Genomic DNA, 17,773 nt, shown 5'->3' on the forward strand with positions numbered 1-17,773 from the left:
CGGACTGACGTGTGCGCCGCGCAAGTGCCATGTCGGCGCGAAGGAACTGGAGTTCTTGGGGCACCTCGTGAGCGCGGATGAGTGTCGACCCCTGCCAGATCAGCTGGCCCTGATAGAGGGGAAAGAGCCTCCCCGTACCAGAAAACAATTGCAGAAGCTAATGGGACTTTTAAACTGGCTCAGGTCATTCATCCCGAACTTCGCCACCATCACCGCACCAATGACGGACCTCTTGTCACCCAAGAGCATGTTTCGATGGACGGACGCGGCAGAGCAGGCCCTCGCCTGTGTCAAGCAGCAGTTCAGGGAGTGTCACACCCTGTCACGGCTAGTGCCCGATATTCCCCTATTCGTCCAGACAGACGCGAGCCAGGAGGGTATGGGGGCAGTAATCTACCAACAAAGAGCTGGAGAAGAAAGGCGGGTGATCGAGTACGCCAGTGCCAAGTTTGGCCCTGCAGAGCGGCGGTACCACGTCAACGAGCAGGAGTGTCTCGCGGTGGTGTGGGCACTCAGGCGATACCGACACCACCTCGAGGGGAGACGTTTCACGCTCCGCACTGACAGCCAGTGCCTGCAGTGGCTGAACTCCGCCCAGGGAGGCAAATCCAAGTTCACGCGGTGGGCACTGATGCTCCAGAACTTCGCTTTTCGCGTGGAGCACGTCCCTGGGCGGGAGAACCAGCTGGCGGACGAGCTCTCCCGTCACCCGGATGCCAACACTGTGTTCAAGGACGATCAGGGATGGGACGACTTACTTCCCCCCTGCAACCCCCAGACGGGGTCTACAAGTGAGCCCCCGCCAGCAGCACTATACGCCACTACGGCCGAGAGGCCCCGCGACCCTGCGCCAGCTACCCTAGCCAACCTCATGGAGATTGTCTGTCTCGCACAGAGCCAGGACTTGGTCAGTCAAGCAGACCTCGCTAAATGCAGAGAACAGGAGCTTCCCCACCTACGTAGTCTTGACGGGGTACTCCAGAGCCGTGTGCCCGGAGACATGAGCTCGTGGCGTACGCACGTGCCGCCGGCAGGACGGAAGGCTGCCTTGCATTTTTATCATGATCACGACCTAGCGGGACACCCGGGGGCCGACCAGACCCAGCGGGCACTGCGGCAGTGGTTCCACTGGCCGGGGGTTGCAGGTGACATCCGCGATTATGTGCGAGACTGCCAACCATGCCAACAGCGCAAGGCCCGTTGGCCTGACAGGGTAGAGCAACAGTGCCCCAGGAGGCCCCATGACCCATTTCACACCGTGGCTCTCGATGTAATGGGCCCATACCCCTGCACATCCCACGGGAAGCGATTCTTGGTTGTAATCACGGATACTTTCACACGCTGGGCAGAAGCGTTCGCCGTCACCAATGTACGAGCTGAGACCATCGCCACTCTCCTCGATGCCAAAGTATTCCCACGATATGGGTTTCCCCGAGTGCTACTCACAGATAATGGCACACAATTCAAAGGCCGGCGCTGGAAGGCCGATTGTAAGCGCTGGGAGGTGGAGCACCACACGACACCCACGTACCACCCAAGAGCAAACCCGACAGAACGCCGCAACCAGGACATTAAAGTCCAGTTGCGGCTACGTCTGGGGGACGACCACACCAAGTGGGATGTGCTCCTCCCCAAGATATTGTACTGCCTCCGTCGCCGCCGAAACGTGGTAACCGGCTACTCCCCTGCGGAGTTGCTTCAGGGACGGGATCTCGCCCTCCCAGGGGAACTCCGGGTAGCGGGCGCTGCTGAACGAGTGCTTCAAATGCCTGTCGCCGAAAGACGGGAGGATGCACGCCGGAAACAGGCACAGTTTGGAGCCACTCATACCCCTCAGACCACTCACCCACCCCTGCCATTGGAGCCGGGGCAACAGGTGTACGTCCGATGTCACCACCTTTCCTCCAGAGGCAAGAAGTTTTGCGCAAGCCTGGCCCCTAAATGGTCCGAACCCCGTGAGGTAGTGAAGCGACTCGGGCCTACCACCTACGCGGTCACAACACGGAGTGGAAGAGCCGCCAAGGTTCACCGAGATGATCTCCGGTTAGTCCACCCTAAGGTTGGTCCGGGACACCTGCACAAAGGTCCACAGAGGACAAGAAGGACATCAGACAAACATCAATTCCCCCCATCACCTCTCGCGGCGACATCAGACACAGATCATGCAACCATAGTATCACCAAGCCCAATGACACCAGCCACAGGTCAACCCCTCCTGTCACAGGCCATGCAGACGGCGAATGTGCACCATACTTGCTCGTCGCCCGAGCCCCAGGCAAGCAGGGCCACGATGCCCTAGCCCCAGGCAAGCAGGGCCACAATGCCCGAGCTGGAGCACATGATGAGGCGCTTGGGTTACTGGGACTATCTGGGGTTAACGGCATCTGCCGTTACCCAGGGCATGTCCCCCCCTAAATGGCCAGCGGATGCGAGTCTGGAGAGATCGACATTTTCGGTGTGGGTGGACGAGCCTGAGTCCACAGGGGCAGACCAGCGAGGCGACGGGCAACCCAGCCAGGAGGACGGAGAAGTGACCATCGTCCCTCTTGATGAGGCCGACGACACAGGGAAAGCACCGCCTGTACCCAACCAAGCTGAGCCAGACGCCACGTCACAAACTCAAGTGGTGCGGCGATCGACCCGGCCTCATGTCCCCCCTGTCAGGTTCGGGATAAATGAGGGGTACCTACCACCACTAGGGGCCCGTGCTGGGGGCCGCACCAACCCTAGACAGAACCTTTTCCCGGATGCACACCACTGCTCAGTGATGAGGTTGCTACCGCATATCGCCCAGCCCAACTCCACTACATCTACCAACACCTCTCAGACACAGTGCACTCCAGAGAACTTACAGTGTACCTACGGAGGAAATGCCCCGAGGCAATGCGTGTGATGGAGGCTTCGAGGGGGCATAATGGCCTCGGTGAGGGGGGGGGGGGGGGCATTTGACGTCGTCCCAGGTGCTCCCGTGGCTCGCACAGGTCGTTATGCCACCTCGGTGCCTCACCGGTCGGCGTGTGTGGTCGGTGGTAGTGTCTCGAACGGGTGGAGGTCGATTGTCATGGAGAGTGGAGCTCGACTCGAGCCCTAACGGGACCTGCCAGGACGCGCCAGTTGGCCTTCACCCCTCAGCGCGAGCAGTCGTGTGCGACTCGCGGAGTTCGGCGATCGGAGTTCGTGTGCGGACCGGACAGTCGTGTGCGTGCCGACAACGTTAGTCGTGTGTGTGGTCCAACCACTCCTGCCTGCCACGTGGCGAAGTCACGACCACCGAGAGACGGAGTCTCATGCTGTGAACTAGCCCACAGCAACCACCCCTGTTAAAGGTTAGTTGGCGCCCTCAGACACCACCCAACCACGCATCCACATCGGCGATTATTGTGAAACGCAGTGCACAAACAATACCGCTCTCCAGTATGGATGTATGGATGAATTTCGAGGACTCCACAACCAATCTTAAGGATGAGCTCTACAAACTGGCTCTTAATGTAAGCATAATTTAAATGTAAGTCCTAAGAAGTTTTCCTGTTAAACCATGTCAGCTAAATTAACAGAATCACTGTCTTCAATTTGTAGCACTATACATATTATTATTCAATAATTAACATCTTCATGTATTCTTTCATTCAAATAGAAACTAAAATTATAAATCAGGGTTACCACTCTTTTGCAAAACTAATTAAAGGTTTTTTGCAGGTTATTTTTAAGGTTTTCTACGAATTTTCAGGAAATTTTACTATGTTAATACAAATATACATAGTTGACTACAGTAGAGCTTCATTATAAAGAACATGAAGGGACCAAAATTATGGCAGTTTGTTATAATGAAGTTCTTTATACCAAAATCACAATGATTGCCTGATTTGGGGTTTTTAACATACTCGATCTTGTTAAATTAACAAAGTAGAAAATCTAATCCCAATATGAGTGGTACAAACATCAATTACTTTAACAGCTATACTTTGGGATCAAGATACATACTACATACATACATATTAGTGTATATGTACTATACAGAAAAATACGTAGGTAAGTTGTTTGCCAAAACAGTAAGCCTACCTTTGGAATCAAGACAAGCTGTTTGCAAAAATGCTGTAATAAATCAAAAACATAAAATTTAAAAGTTAGGAAAATTTTTTTACATTTTTCAATTGTTGAGAAAAAAATCCTTCATCTACTGCTTTTAACATTTCAAGTTTCATTTTCACATCAATCGCCTTTCGTTTCCTAGAAGACATGTTCAGTAGTACTGTTTTTTAAACTATAAAAACAAATGGACTCGACACATGTATACAGTAGAACCTCGTTAATCCGTGACGCGCTAATTCGGGAATCGGATAATCCGGGACGATTCAAAAGTGCAGAAAAAAAAAGAGAAGTAAAAATTGTCGGTGCTTAAAATTAACATCACGCGGGCCTGCAGCCGGCAAACACTGCAAGCCACCACGTGGGCTTACAAACTCTGCAACGCTGTTTGTACGGACCCTTTGTGTCGCCCCCCTTTCAGCTGTCACATTTGTCACTCTTTAAACTTGAGGGGGATGTCCTGACTTCTGCTTCCCATCTCCCTTTGAGGCGCCTGGCATTCGGCTGGACGAAGAGGGTGTGAGGGGGGGGGGGGGGGAGAAGGAGGGGGGGAGGCTACCCAAAATTTATGTGTGCAAGGTCAGCACGATCTTATCTTTTTCTCTTCGGCTGTTGTAAATGACCGTGAACTAATGGCTAGGCAGTGCTGTATTTTTTTAAGCCGTGACACTAATTCGAAGACGGCCCTTACCGTGAACGGATTATCCGGGTTTATTTTTTTCTTTACAGGATTTCAGTTATCCTAGCATCGGCGGGTCCCAATTAACACGAATAATGGGGAGTTTACTATTTTTTATCCATCTGCTGCCAAGGCGCAGTAAGCCTCGGAAGATGTTACATCACATGACTTTGGCCGTAACCCAGCTGCACGCCCGTGTCTGAGAAGCTTGATAAGACCTTCCTGGCTTTTAATCGCTAGTCCGTGAAATTCGGTAATACGTGATTATCTCGGTCCCGAACATCACGAATTAACGAGGTTCTACTGTACTCGTAGTATAGCCACGTTTCTCAAACAATAAACAAGGAAACGACCAGAGATGTGTGTGTAGCAATACTGTACGATGTAGAACTTCGCATCGGTTAAACACGTCGTGCGAGCATAGAACAAAGAGTAATGTCAGCGAACACCACAATGCAGCGCTTTAGTCACTACACCATATTGTGCATTAATCTCAACACTAGTCCATTGCAGTCATCTATGGCACGTATCAAAATAAATAAGATGGCAGTTTGTGGGTGGTTGGCGACGATTTTATCCGTCTGTCGATTACCGTGCCGGGCAGAAAAGTGTTCGTTCAAATGAATATTTATAGAATATTTTAAAAATTTGAGCGAGAATATTCGTACCAGTAAAATTTTTTTACGTTATGTTATATGGACGTCTGACGGGACCAAAGGCATAGTTCGTAGTAATGAATTGTTCGCTCTAATCAAGTTCTTTAAAACGGTGTTTTACTGTATTTTGGTTACATCAAAGCCAACAAAACCAAACCAGCCAATTAAAATTACACATGAACCATTAAATATTATATAAAATAAAAACTAATATTAAATAAAATTATTTCTGTAAGACTATATTAATTCTGTGATAAAGGTGTTTTCCTTAACATAACTTCAAGAGCGAATATTACATGGAATAAGGAAACCCTACTTTCAGAAGGAATGAAAAAAAATTTTAAACTATTAACTGTTATTCATTGTTTCAGTACATTACATATTTCAGTACTATTACTATTTATGGCAACAAAACAAAAACCACAGCAAAAAATTTCTTTACTCAGCTCTTAAACTGCTTCTTACACCAAAACTTATAGCTAGGGGTATGCACTTTTCGTGTTTATTTGTTCACAGAATTCGAGGTTATTTTTCTGGAAAATCGGTGTTATTTTTCTCTGAAAGGGAGGTTATTTTGACTACCAAAATGGATAACAGTAATAACAATTTCATATCTCAAGTGTCATGAAAATTGTTTTAACACTTAATACACACCAAATACTAACTACTTAATATTAAAAAAAGATGATATTAAAAAAGTATAATTGAAATTGAATGTCCAGTATTTGGAGAAGTATGAAATAATTTCTCAATTCTTATTTAAATACTTACTGTAGCAGGTTTCAGCATTTTTGTCAACAAAAGTAATTACGGTAAATTAACACATTTTTGTTAAAAATATTTATTACTTCGGATAAGTATGTAGGCCTACGCCACGTAAGTATTAGAGCACAACTACCACGCCACGCAAGTTCAATTCATACCGTTTACAAGTTTGTCGTATTCAACCACGCGCGGGCACGGCAGTAAACAGCTTTGTTTTGTTGTGACTTCGTGTGAGAGTGCGTGAGCGTGGCTGCGCGCGTAGCCTACCGACTGCCAGCTGCACTGCTGCTGCTAATTGCATCATTGAGTGAGCTCAGCGAGTAACGTGTTGTGTAGCTACTGCGTATTTGTTTGATGTTTTGTGTACAAGTATCAAACTATACTCACGTCTTTGCTTACATCGTTCAAGTTATTCAAAACATTCAATTTCGCCTCTATACATTTTTACACCGTTTTTCTTACCATAAATACAAAAAACATTGTCACATGTTCGTGTGTGAGAGGAAGCAGCGCATCGTACTCTAGTTGAATTATGGCGGCCGTGTTGATTTACTAATTCTGCAACAGGTTAGGCCTACGTTACGGACTTCGTCAGAAGTACGTATCTTTAGCATAGTTTAATTAAATATTTATGGATATCGGGTTTATTTGTTTTCAAACGTTAAGATTCACGTAAAAATAGTATCCTATAATGTGGATATCGGGTTTATTCGTTTTAAACTGTTAAAATTAGGGTAAAAATGATTTTATTGCAAAATCGTGATTATTCGCTGTAAAATGTCAAAATTCGCGTAAAAAATCGTTTTATCGCAAATGCGAATTTTGCATACCCCTACTTATAGCTCAGTTATCTTTGCGTATTACGATTGTACCTGAAGCCACACAGCTGGACTGGGGAAGTAGACCAGCGCTCCGCTTCCTTTTTGCCAACAATAAATGCATGTGTACACCAATCCCTCGCATAGCACGTCTTCAATTAATGCGAATCATATTTTAATGTTATGTTTGTGCTCTAGAGAAAATCTAAATCTGTTTATCTGTTAACTGATTTGTTTATATAGCTGCTTTTATAAGAGGTGTGCATAACAAATTAAATGTTTACATATGGCTGTGTGTTTTAAAGTTATATAAAACCGGTTCTTAATTTCATAAGTGTTTTAATTTTGTTAAGTTTTAAACGTAATAACAAAGGATCCAGCTGCTTGCAACAGCAGGCAGACAGACGCACGCGCGTGTTGAAGGTCACGCCTGGGCGGGCAAGCCAACCTGCTGACTGACGGTAAATATGTTACCACTTATCTCCCGTTACACTGTGCCATGTTTTCTTTATCTAACGTATTCGGTGGTAGGCTTAAAAAGATAAATGATATGACATATGCATTTTCAAGTATTATTCTACGCATTTATATTATGTAAAGATTACTTCCCTACACATCTTGGAACACATTAAATAATTTAGCCTTATATTTATGGGGACTAATGCTTCAGAATATGCGATTTCGATTAACACGAACATTTTTAGGAACGAATTAGTCGTGCTAAGTGAAGGATTGGTGTACTATGAATTATTAGTAGTATGTTGTAAAAACACAGACTTTATAACCACTTATACAGCAAATCTCTCTTTATGTACCAACTAAATTCTTATAAAATGAGTCATGCTAGGGAATGGCACTTAAACCACAAAACTCACTATCTAATAGTAACACTTCAGTCACAGATCACAGTCATCAAAGACTCAGGTCGAAAGAGACATCAACAGAAATGGTAAGAGCCATATTTAAAGCCAGCCTATGAAGTTGAAAATCTTTAAGTTATATTTAAATCCTTTCACAATCACTTTGCCCACAAACACAGCTATGATTCAGTGAATATTTACATGACAGAATTCATTTGTACATAATCTATTTCTTAACTTTAACTTTTGATGGTGCACTTCAGAGTTTAAAAACATAGTTTGTAAAAGACATAGTTTTTTATTCAATGATATTTCCCCTCATATTATGAGGAGGTTGGTCACCATTGCATAAAAATAAATTTTATAAATAATAAATATGTCCGGACTAATTTAAACATGATTTTTATACCTCCATTACCATTAAATGAACCAAAATTGGATCCAGAAGAGCTCGAAGACACTGTTGAAAACCGAGACATCTGCTTTGGGATCAGTGCGTATGGACCAGTGCTGCACAAAATGAATACAACATTAGAGAACATTATATCACCTTCTTTTTAAACATATCTCATGCCAATAACATTTCTCTTGCACAAGAAACAAAATATTAAATTTTTCAGTTGCTGCATATAACTGCTGCAAAAAATAAAATGGACATTCAAACCAATAACACTTTCAAATAATTTTTGGAACAGAAAGCCATATTCACATTATATTTGACTAACTTAGCCTACACTACAGCTGAGAAAATTAGTTCAATAAATAACATACTAACAGAAATGTAACACTAAGAATTAAGAAGGAATTTTAAAATGCACAGACCAATTATTTTTGGCAAAAAAAGGTGTGGGGTAGGGAAAGCAAACTACCATAGTATACATCTAAATATTTTACAATTCTCAATACATTAACTTGAAATCACAATCAACAAGCATAGAACAGAAAAAACTAATTTTTTAAATGCTGTAATCATGTTGCACATCACCAAAAATTATCTAATGACATGACACAAACACCTGTTACCCTGGCTACATGTGACAGGTATAAAGTGGTCCGTGTAAAGCACAGTGCTGCCCTTTCACTATATTTTTTTCAATGGATATTGAAAGGTGTACTTTTTTACAGACAAATTTTGAGATTAATAAATGGCGTACAGCAACAGAAGCTTTAGAAGAGATGATGTAGCAAAATAAACTAAATGATACACCAGAATAAGTTGGTGGGCACATTTCTAGAAATGGTCACAAACACAGCTAGTATTTTCCAAGCAAAAAACTATTAGCAACACATGGGAGTGACAAAAGATGAAACAAGTGCTAAATTGCCTGTTGTCATGCAGGGAATTACTCTCGGTGTTCTTCACATCGTATTGGCAGGAATGTACACTGTACACCTGATTGCAGGTGACTTAATTTCTGCACGGTAGTGGCCTACTGCTGCAGTAGGGATGGGTGAGAGCACGTGAATGGACCAGTGATGGAATACAATGGCCGGTGAAACAGGGTAACCAGAGAAATCCACTAGCTCACGGCTCCGACTGCCTTGTTGGGAGAAGAGTGAATCCATCTCTCAAACACATCTGTGCACCCTGGGGAAGTAGAGGGGACGGGGAAGGGAAAGGTTGTTACATTAGGCCAGAGACTTATGAATATTGATCTATGTGTGAGCAGGGAAAATGCACAGCTATTAAACCTTTCTGAGTGTGGGTATATGTGGCAACATGAATATATAAAGTTACAAGGCAAATGTAACACTGGGATGCTAGTTATGGTCATTTCATATTTACCACCTTCAGTAAAATACTACCTTTCCTTGTAAATACAGATGGAGGATAAGAAAGAGTGGCGAGAGAGTGGAAGATACATGACCTTTTAGTCAAAATTTTTACAATCCACACCGACTTTCAAAGATGGAAGGTGCAGGAAAAAGAAAACCAGGAAGGAAATCAGAAAGAAACAAACAAACAATATCATAGTGAATTTTGAAGATTGAGAAAATAAGCTAAATGATTGAAAAATGATAAGTTTCATATGTCCCATCCTTCAATATATATAATGTCAAAGAATCAATGCTTAAATGGCACATTTCATAATTTCAGTATATTAGAGAAATTATATATATTCCATGATTATACCCCATATGTTAACAAGTGACAAAAGAACCATTGTGCTCATGTCCCTTCAGGATGAGATGTGTGCGGTCATTTATGTTCCAGCTCAAAGCTGCTTTGAAGCGAGGGGTGCATTTCTTCTGGCCATGCTATTTTACGATTCCCCTCAAGGAACTTACAACGATACCGTCTTGCGCTCAAAAGGTGACAAACAAAAGCTTCTGGCTTAGGCCTGTTTTAATTAGCACTTTATTTCCCAAGCCAACCTTTGCCGAATATTAGTGTTGAAAAGACTTTTTAAAATTGGATTTATTATTTTTTTGTTCCAATTAATACTTTTTAAAATTTTTAACTAATGAAACTACACGGGAATAAATAATAAATTTCTAAATACCAGTGACAAAAACTAATAACATCTGCATATGCCCCCAAAACAAACTAAAAAGTATTCCATGTAGAGTAAATGCGGGATAGACGCCACAGCGGGAGTGATGCCACACTCAGCGTAGATCTCAGTTCACTTACTAGATGGTGCGGTCATTGCTTCCATAGTTTCCCGACTGATGGCACAGTAATCCTCTCGCAGTCAGAGGTGCTTCTGTGAACGAGTAAGAACTACGCTGGCGTTTATTCACTCGTAAGTATTGTTTCTAGCTTTGAAATATTTTATTATCTGTTCATTATTTTGCATTTATTAAACCAAAATTAAAATATATCTCAATATTATAGTTGTATGTGTTTGTTGCGTTATTGGAACATACTATGGTAGTATATTTTGATATATCATCACTGTTAACACACTTTGGTGTAGTATGGCGTCTTTCCTTAGATTTTGGTAGAGACGCCACAGCTTGTTATGGGGAGAGATGCCACATTGGCTATATAAAATCACGCCTAGGGAGGGATGCCACATTTTTTAATGACTTAATATTCTATGGAAAAAATTAATAATTTCTCTACGTAGTAAATTAATTTACCAGATTATATGCTGGATTAGGCATACAATGGTACTGGTATGCTATAGTTATTATGTGTTAGTATCAAAATAGCAATTTAATTCACAGGAAAATGTTTTCATGTAAAAATTTATAATATTGCCTATTACAGTAATCACAACTTAAAAAAACCTGATTATTTTGTTTAGGGAGTATATAAGAGTGTATAAGAGAAAGGAACATGCTCCACCGCGAGGACTCTGAACCGAGGAGGCGTTATCGGAAGCTATTCGGAGCTACACTGCAGGTGATATGGGACTGAGAGTGGCTGCTAAGTGCTATGGAGTGCCTGCCAGGACCCTTGTTTAGCATGCGAAAGTCGAAGAAGCAAGTGATGTTTACAAATTTGGTATCAACGAGACACTTGCTAGAAGTAAAGATGATGTGAGTACCAACAATTGTGTAGAATGCTGGGAAAATTACTACACCACCAAAGAGAAGGCAGACTGGATTCGGTGCGAGGTGTGCCACAAGTGGCTCTACGAGTCATGTACGATGTATGGGCCCATGTGCAACACTTGCGGAAGAGAAGTGAAGATACAGGATGTGAATAAAGTAAAAAAAACATCAAGTGAGGCATCTCTCCCGATTTCCGTGGCATCTCTCCCTTAGCCTGTGGGAGAGATGCCCAAAAATCACTTTCATTGATATTTTTTTATTGTGTTTTTTAATTATGTTACTATCTTTTAATATTTTATCACAGTGAGTACACTTCTCTGTCTATTTGAGAATTTTTTTTATATATTAAAAATAATTTTATAGGATTTGTGATTGTTTTTCAAAATATGTGGCATCTCTCCCGCAATTACCCTAATAGTAATGCACGTCTTTCCAATTGATGAAATTTAATATAAAAGGTATACTCAAGATAAATTTATATACAGTAAACTCTCAATTACCCAGGCTCGGAATATCTGGTTTTCGGGTTATTCGAGCTTAAATTTAGTTTATTTATTAGTTTGTTATATTCTGAAGCACTACTGATATACTTGGCCATTCCGTCACTGTGTCAGAATTGCTGTTTAGTTTGACCCAACCTAAGGTATCTCATAACCCCTTAACTGTTAAATATGTCACATTTTATACCCTCGTCTGGTGAGTGATGTGACTGGCTGGTATTTGGCTGGAGAGGACACTAGAAAAAAAAAATTATTATATATATGTATATATATATACACCCACACAAAACTAGCCAGAATTTGTGTGTGCACATTTTGTTGATGTGCAGTGAGTTAACTTTCCCTCTTCAGCCATTGTAAATGCAGTGAACTAGCAACATACGTGAAGGCAATCTTCATGTGTCTAACACGACAGGTTTTCATGACGCAACTGTTTCCCAACAATGTTGTTTTTACGTGCATTTTATTTCTCACACTTTTAACAGCAGCATTTTATGATGAACTCTGTAGCCACTACTCCACAAGATGCACATGCACTGCAGCATCCATCTTTGATTTATGGAAATTTTCTCTGAAAAGCATTCCTCGAAGAATTAAGAGTGTTGAAGTGTGATAATACATCCCTCCAGCCTGGCACTAGTTTCTCGCTGTCTGTAATGTGTGGGCTAGTTGAGAGGCAGATGAAGTAAATAGAATTTGGGGAAAGGGAGGTAGAACTGCCACCCCTCCCCCTCCCACAACAGACTGAGAAGGATCGCATGGCAACGTAATGCCATAAGTGTTTACGGTCCAATATGCAGAGTTACATAACACAAAGCAAAGACTTTACTTATGCTTGTAGAATTATGTCGATGGGCCCCAAATTTGATGATGGTTCTTAACGTGAAATAGATTATCATGGATTAATTCTTATTTACTGTATTCACTTTTTGCACTGTCTCACTTAATAATTTGTGAATAAATCATGTATGTATTAAAATTTTTCTCTGCTGTGAATTAGTTTTCAAAAGCTTAAAGGATATAAGTTACAGTATCCTATTTCTACTTGTACTGTCAAGAAGAGGACCATGGTGGGTTAGAAGTCAGGCCACGCACTTCCCACCAAGGCAAACCTGATTCCATTACCATGGATTGAACACAGGGTATCTGCAAGTGGAAACGAGGAGGACATTGCAGTGTGCGAATGGGTTTCCTCAGGGTGCTCTTGTTTCCCACACCCACTCACTCCGCCAATGCTTCATTAGCATCTAATCACCTTCCATCTTCTCTAATGACCTCAATGTCAACAATCCATTTCATTTCATTGCCATAAATGATTTTGGTTAACCAGGCGCTAGAGTGTTAAGTGGTCAGATCATTCACTTCCCAAAACCACTATCGTTGCATACATAATGTGCTTTGTTCGAGGATTGGCTAGCCATGAGAGTGACTGAGCGATAACTAACTCCCCTATCTTAAAAGTAGCTTAAAATTATATTAAGGTGGCCCAGATAAAACCTACATAGACACAAGGAAAACCCTGAGCACGGACACATGCGATGCACGAGCAGGCATTAATAGGCGGGGTCGAACCAGGGAATTTTGAATTAAGTAAATATTGCAGATGTTGCCTCAAGCTAGTGGGTTCTCTCAGATAACTCCATTTATCCCATCCAAGCATTTCTTCGTTGCTCCATCTCACTATTACACCCTCATTCAACTATAACTAAATAAATATTGATGAGACAATAAATCCAAATTTATTAAATCATGGTATCCAACATTTTAAAAATTTTAGTCATCACATTAAATAGTAACTACAGCTCTAGAAGACAGATGTGCCTCGCAGCAAGAGATGGTTCAGGTTGGCCTGCATGCATGTCCTGAAACCGCTCTGCCTCTGCGACCCGAGGCTGCCTCACCAACCATGTCTCACGAGACTGCCAGGCAAAGATGATATGAAAAGTTACAACAAACATTGGTTAAGGTTCATTCCATATCAAATCAATACAGGGTATAAACCTGACCAACTCAGAATTTGATGAAATTTGGTATGAAGGTTTTTCTCATAGAGATTAAGAAAATTTCCAATTTTTTTTTTTTTTAATATCTCAAATGGATTCAAATTTACGGCTATGTAAAATTTCCCAAAATCAGCCAAAAAACGTAACCAACATTAATTAACTGAGCTAGAGAGATGTGAATGGTGTCATTTTACTCAGTTTTAAATGCTTTTTTTTTTTTGAGGTACAACACAACATACTTTGTTTTTAAATTTTTTTTTTGAGATATCAAATTCAAAATATTGATTTTGAACTTCTCAGAAAGTGAATTTCTGAAAATTTTTTTTTTTTAATTTTTACGATGGTGTTTATTACCATAATTAAGTATGTACTTAGGAAGGTTGCCTCTAAGACAACAATTTAGTCATTTACAAAATAATATATTCTAGTTAAGTTGGAAATAGTTTTTAAAACTTTATAATGCATTTTATTTGAAAATGTAACGAGATGCTAATAAATAACAATCAGCAGAGTCTGTTCTAGATGATTCTTCAAGTTGTGACTTGAAAGATACTAATAGTGGTTAGGTCTGTTGATTGTTTCATGAGCTGACAAGAGCCTCACAGTCAAGTTGAGACAGGCTCACTCTCAGTTCTCTCTTCTGTCTGTGTTATATTGTTTAGTCTGCATCTGCAGTTGGTATGAGTAGGATGTCAGTACATAATTTAGGTGTTCAAAAGTAAACAATCTTTTGTGCTCAAACAAGTTAAAATATAAGTTCTATTAATTCCTTCAAAGTATTTTTATATTTAATGAGTGTTTAAAGAATATCATTTTGTAAGTACTACATTATAAACATTGAAGCTCTTTGACAAAAACAATGAAAATGAAATAAGCTAGGCCTATATGATGTTAGTGAGATGGTCTTTTTCTAAAGTTTAAAAAATTGTTTAAAACTGACAATGGAAAACAAAAACAAATTCATTAAATTACAATGTTATAACCTGCTAAACAAAACTAATCACACAATTAGGGATAAAAAGAGACTGAGAAATGTAACATCTTGGATGTTAAGTTTATATTTTGAAATACCTAAAGCCAAAATTTGTGATTTTTGTAGGAAAGAAATTGTAAATTTAAAGGTAGACAATACTAATACACCTGGCCCCTCTGGCCTGTCTTGTTCTCCAATCAAAACTAGTGAGGAATACAGTTCTCAGCCAAATGACCCATCCTTTTCATTAGATCCAAAAATTGTGATTGAACAATTGAATACTTCAATAGTTGCATTAGAAGAGTCTATTAACGTTGAGAAAATTCATTCTAAGCATTATTCTACAGAAAAAGTAAAATTGATAAACTATGCATTGAAGCGTTAATTGTTTTTAGCAGCTGAAGATTCATCAAGTGATGATGAGAATCTAGATAAGTCAATTTGACAAAACCTCAAAGAAAAGTTTAATACATTAACAAATAGAGTTAAGAAGTTCATGATACTTATGTGTCTCCCAGAGAAATAGGGCACTCTAAAAAAAATAATGCAGGAATTTAATGCACCAAATTATATGGTGACATAGACAAAAAAAATATTAAAAGAAAAGGATATTTTAGAAAGCCCTAACCCAAAGCCTGGAAAGGCTCCTTCAAAAGCTATTGTCGATACCGTTAAGTCATTTTATGAAAGTGATGATATAAGCAGAATAATGCCTGGTATTAAGGACTGTTTGACTGTAGTCAATACAAATGGAAATAAAAAACAAAAATGTCATAACGACTAATATTGTGTAATCTGAAGGAAGCTTACTTATTAATTAAGGAAAGATTCACAGATATTACAATAGGTTTTTCAAAATTTTCTGAGCTGAGACCAAAACATTGTCATACTGGCAGTCCAAAGTGGTACACATTCAGTCTGTGTATGCACAATCCACCAGAACCTGAAGTTAATGATAGAAAATATGAACATAGGAGCTTTGACAAATGGATAACTAAATAGTACTTATAAACACTATTTAGCAAAAATTCTGCGTAATCCACCAAACAATTGCTATACAAATGAATGTACAGAATGCCCAGGTGTTGCCCCAATTCGTAAAATCATGGAAGAGGCTTGTGAAGAAAATCTTATAGAAAATGTCACTTATTGTCAGTGGGTGTCTGTTGACCATTGCAGTCTTGAAACCTTACAGAAACCCAGCATAGTCGCCACCTCAGCCCTTCTACCACACTCAGCTAACCAGACAGTTGGCTGTGTCCTGTGCCCTAAGACTTTATCAGCACTGCTGGTGCCTTTCCCAATCTCCCACATCACGCTGGGACCCAGTGAACCCGTGGTCCGGTGGAGGCCTATCCAACCTCTGCTAGCTGTCCAGGCTAGTACCGGAGCTGTGCCTTCGCTCACCACGTCGACTCCGCATCAGGCTAGGGAACCCTAGGAGCCTGCTCCAAGCGATCGGAGCACCACTACCAAGTATGAGGCCTACCCAACAAGAATCCAGGGCCTTGGAGGAAACCTCAGCGGGACACCATTCAAACTTAATGGATCCTTCCCGTACTACTACCAACATGGCGTCGATTCAGCAGACTGTTCGCCAGCTGCTAACTGACTGCCACTCTTCAGAGTTACTCCACAGGATGTCCTCGTCTCCTCGGATTACCTTCCAAACTGCCGTACCTCGGCCTGGCAGATTTACAGCCGATTAAGGCCCAGAAGTGCCTGAACTCATCTGGCGGCGATCGTAGGAAGCACTGGCTAGAAATGACAACCACGGTGCGTGCGCAGGAGGGCCTCGGGGTTGCCTTGGTACCTCCCCCGACCACTAGACTAGGGGAACGTATCACACCTAGTCTAGCAGTTTACAGCTCTTTTTTTAAGCCCGGGTGCACCAGAACACAGGGGTGCCTTTCATGGTCCATCCATTACCATAGGCCTGATCCATTCACTAGGGGGCCCTTTGGGGCCGAGACGCCGGGGCTCGGCAGTCAAACCCCCCAGAAAGGTTTCAATCGCATCTGCTGTTGTCCGCAGATTCAGCCAATCCACCATTTCTGGTCCCATACATGCAATTGAGGATGCACTGCGGCAGGGTTATACCCGGCATTGTCCTCTTCAGTTAAGGCGATGCTATGACCAGAGGTTGAGGCTACCCATCCCAACATGGTCACCACGATTCGCCCCCAACAGTGGTGCCCACGTGGAGGCAGAGGATTGCCACTTGGTGCGGAGAGGCTATATATTCGCATCCTTGCACCCATTCCACGAACCTGTTGGATCATGTCTCGGATACTAGAGCCGGCAACAGCTCCGACACCTCAAGGGACAATCACCTTCCCCGCAGGGCCAGGTCTTCTCCCGCCTATGAATGGACAGTTAAAATTTTATCTGGAATTAATTTCACCACTAACATATTTTGAGATCACCATAGATAGCTTTTCTCCTAATTGAGTTAGAGAGAAGGGAGTGGTGTTTTTACACAGTTTTAAATGCTCTTTTTTTTAAAAAAAGGTACAACACAAATACTTTGTTATAAAAAGTGTTTTTGAGAAATCAAATTCAAAGATATGTGTAAAAATATTCTCTGAAGGTATAACAGAAAAAACAGTGACCATCCAAAAATGCACTGAAAAACTACAAATGACAGAATTAGTGGATAGATATCTGCTGTATGTGACCAAAAGTGGTGGCTGGCAAATGAGTTGGAGAAGAATGAAGAACATGAACTAGAAGTGACATTTCTGCATCCTGCTGGTCCTTCATCATTTTCATATCCAAGAAAACTGGACATATTGTGAATACCACTGACAGATTTTCTTTGTAATATTGATCCCACCATGCCTACAGAAAGGATTTATGTAATAATATCTGATGAAGCCATAAAAACCTCACAAATCATGAAGTTCTGAATAACTTTTGCATAAGATGT

At 41.5% G+C, this 17,773-nt stretch overlaps 1 protein-coding gene across 7 annotated transcripts in view; it reads right to left on the minus strand.

Moving 5' to 3' along the window:
• Positions 1-17,773, minus strand: part of LOC134527188 (uncharacterized) — a 412,406-nt gene that overhangs the window by 241,987 nt on the left and 152,646 nt on the right. For 5 of the 7 annotated variants that reach the window (XM_063359634.1, XM_063359635.1, XM_063359632.1 and 2 more), the window contains one exon: positions 8,274-8,374. In XM_063359634.1, the coding sequence (XP_063215704.1) occupies positions 8,274-8,374 (101 nt within the window). The remainder of the gene's footprint in view (positions 1-8,273; positions 8,375-17,773) is intronic. The other 2 variants (XM_063359633.1, XM_063359631.1) reach the window with 1 other exon arrangement.

The sequence above is a fragment of the Bacillus rossius genome, chromosome 1, assembly GCF_032445375.1.
Source record: "Bacillus rossius redtenbacheri isolate Brsri chromosome 1, Brsri_v3, whole genome shotgun sequence".
Lineage (NCBI taxonomy): Eukaryota > Metazoa > Arthropoda > Insecta > Phasmatodea > Bacillidae > Bacillus > Bacillus rossius.